The sequence below is a fragment of the Etheostoma spectabile genome, chromosome 15 (genome assembly GCF_008692095.1).
Source record: "Etheostoma spectabile isolate EspeVRDwgs_2016 chromosome 15, UIUC_Espe_1.0, whole genome shotgun sequence".
Taxonomy (NCBI): Eukaryota; Metazoa; Chordata; class Actinopteri; order Perciformes; family Percidae; genus Etheostoma; species Etheostoma spectabile.
Genome location: NC_045747.1, coordinates 31,593,554 through 31,595,229, shown reverse-complemented (window position 1 = coordinate 31,595,229; position 1,676 = coordinate 31,593,554). Strand labels below are relative to the sequence as shown.

The 1,676-nt window shown below is 42.3% G+C and overlaps 1 protein-coding gene across 1 annotated transcript in view; it reads left to right on the top strand.

Moving 5' to 3' along the window:
• LOC116702276 (calpain-15-like) overlaps nt 1-770 on the top strand; it is a 14,437-nt gene extending 13,667 nt beyond the window's left edge. Inside the window, 1 exon segment of the mRNA XM_032536430.1 lies at nt 376-770. Within this exon segment, the coding sequence (XP_032392321.1) occupies nt 376-553 (178 nt within the window). The 3' untranslated portion in view covers nt 554-770.
• Nucleotides 771-1,676: the final 906 nt, after the last annotated feature.

The following is a 1,676-nucleotide window of genomic DNA, read 5'->3' as shown; positions in this document are numbered from 1 at the left end:
GGTCCAGCACGTCGGGACGGACGTTAATACAAGACATCGATATGGAAAGACAAATTTAGACAACTAATACAACAATACAGTTACGTAAGGACAAAGACATTTATACAAGACATCAGCTGGGCTGGACAGATATGGACAATGTCAACAAGGCTTGGACAATACATGAGCAAATTAATTAATGTGTGCAGGTGTAGCTGTTAAGAAGGAGCTGTTTGGCCTTTTTGAGACAACATATGTATATGACATAGATATAGATCTAGATATATCTAGATATATCTAGATCTAGATATCTAGCTATATCTCTAGATCTATATCTAGACATATTATAAAGCTGTATTACTGTGTTGGATGTGAGGACGGCTCCTTGTCTCTCAGGCAGGTGCTGGTGGTGTTGTCCCAGCTGGAGGGAAACGCCGGGTTCTCCATCACACACCGGCTGGCTCACCGGAAGGCCGTCCAGGCGTCTCTGGGGAACTGGAGTCCCCTGAAGGCAACACACAGTCCTGCCCTGAGCCCGGAGACAGCAGGTCTGCACCAGCCGCGCCCCCTCTGACGGGGACTCAAGACCTGGTTCACACCAAACACATGTCCACACGGAGGCAGCTTCTTTAACCCTCATGTTGTCCTCATGTTGTCCTCATGTTGTCTTCACGTTGCCCTCATGTTGCCCTCATGTTGTCCTCATGTTGCCCTCATGTTGTCCTCATGTTGTCTTCACGTTGCCCTCATGTTGCCCTCATGTTGTCTTCATGTTGTCCTCATGTTGTCCTCATGTTGTCCTCATGTTGTCTTTATGTTGTCCTCATGTTGTCTTCATGCGGTTCTCATGTTGTCCTCATGTTGCTCTCATGTTGCCCTCATGTTGTCCTCATGTTGTCCTCATGTTGTCCTCATGTTGTCTTCATGTGGCTCTCATGTTGTCCTCAGGTTGTCTTCATGTTGTCCTCATGTGCCTCAGTTTGTCCTCATGTTGTCCTCATGTTGCCCTCATGTTGCCCTCATGTTGCCCTCATGTTGTCCCCATGTTGTCCCCATGTCGTCCTCATGTTGTCCTCATGTTGTCCTCATGTTGTCCTATATCAATGTTCTTTTTAATTCCCCAAAATAACATGGTTGATTCCAACGCTCTTTGCCAAGTACAAATCTCTACTTTCATTAATTTTGGGTCTTATTATATTTTATAGCATTGTAAAACAAAGTGAAGTGTTGTTGAAATAGTACTGAGTAAAAGTTGACATATTCCAGTCTGTGATTATCATCAACATCCATTCCTTTAATTTTAGTCTCAATAATTCCTAATTTCTGCTTTTCTAACTCCAACATTAGGTATAATTTCCTATAAATGAGGTTTATTGACCATAAATTCCAGAAATAACTGTAAAACTAAAGTTAACGGGTTAGTGTTACGTAGCTTGTCCGTTATAAATGCCGATACCGATATATCGGGAAATGCCTAATTTAATATCGGCCGATATATCGGTCGGGCTCTATTAGTGACGTACATGACGCACTTTATATTCCGCAAACACATTTCCAATCACAGGCTCGTCTTCAGGTCCAAACTGTCCTAATTGCACTGGTGGTAGAAGAATAGAAGTTAGTAACCTTAGTTAGTTAGTAACTTTAGTTAGTTAGTTAGTAACTTTAGTTAGTTAGTAACTTTAGTTAGTTAGTTA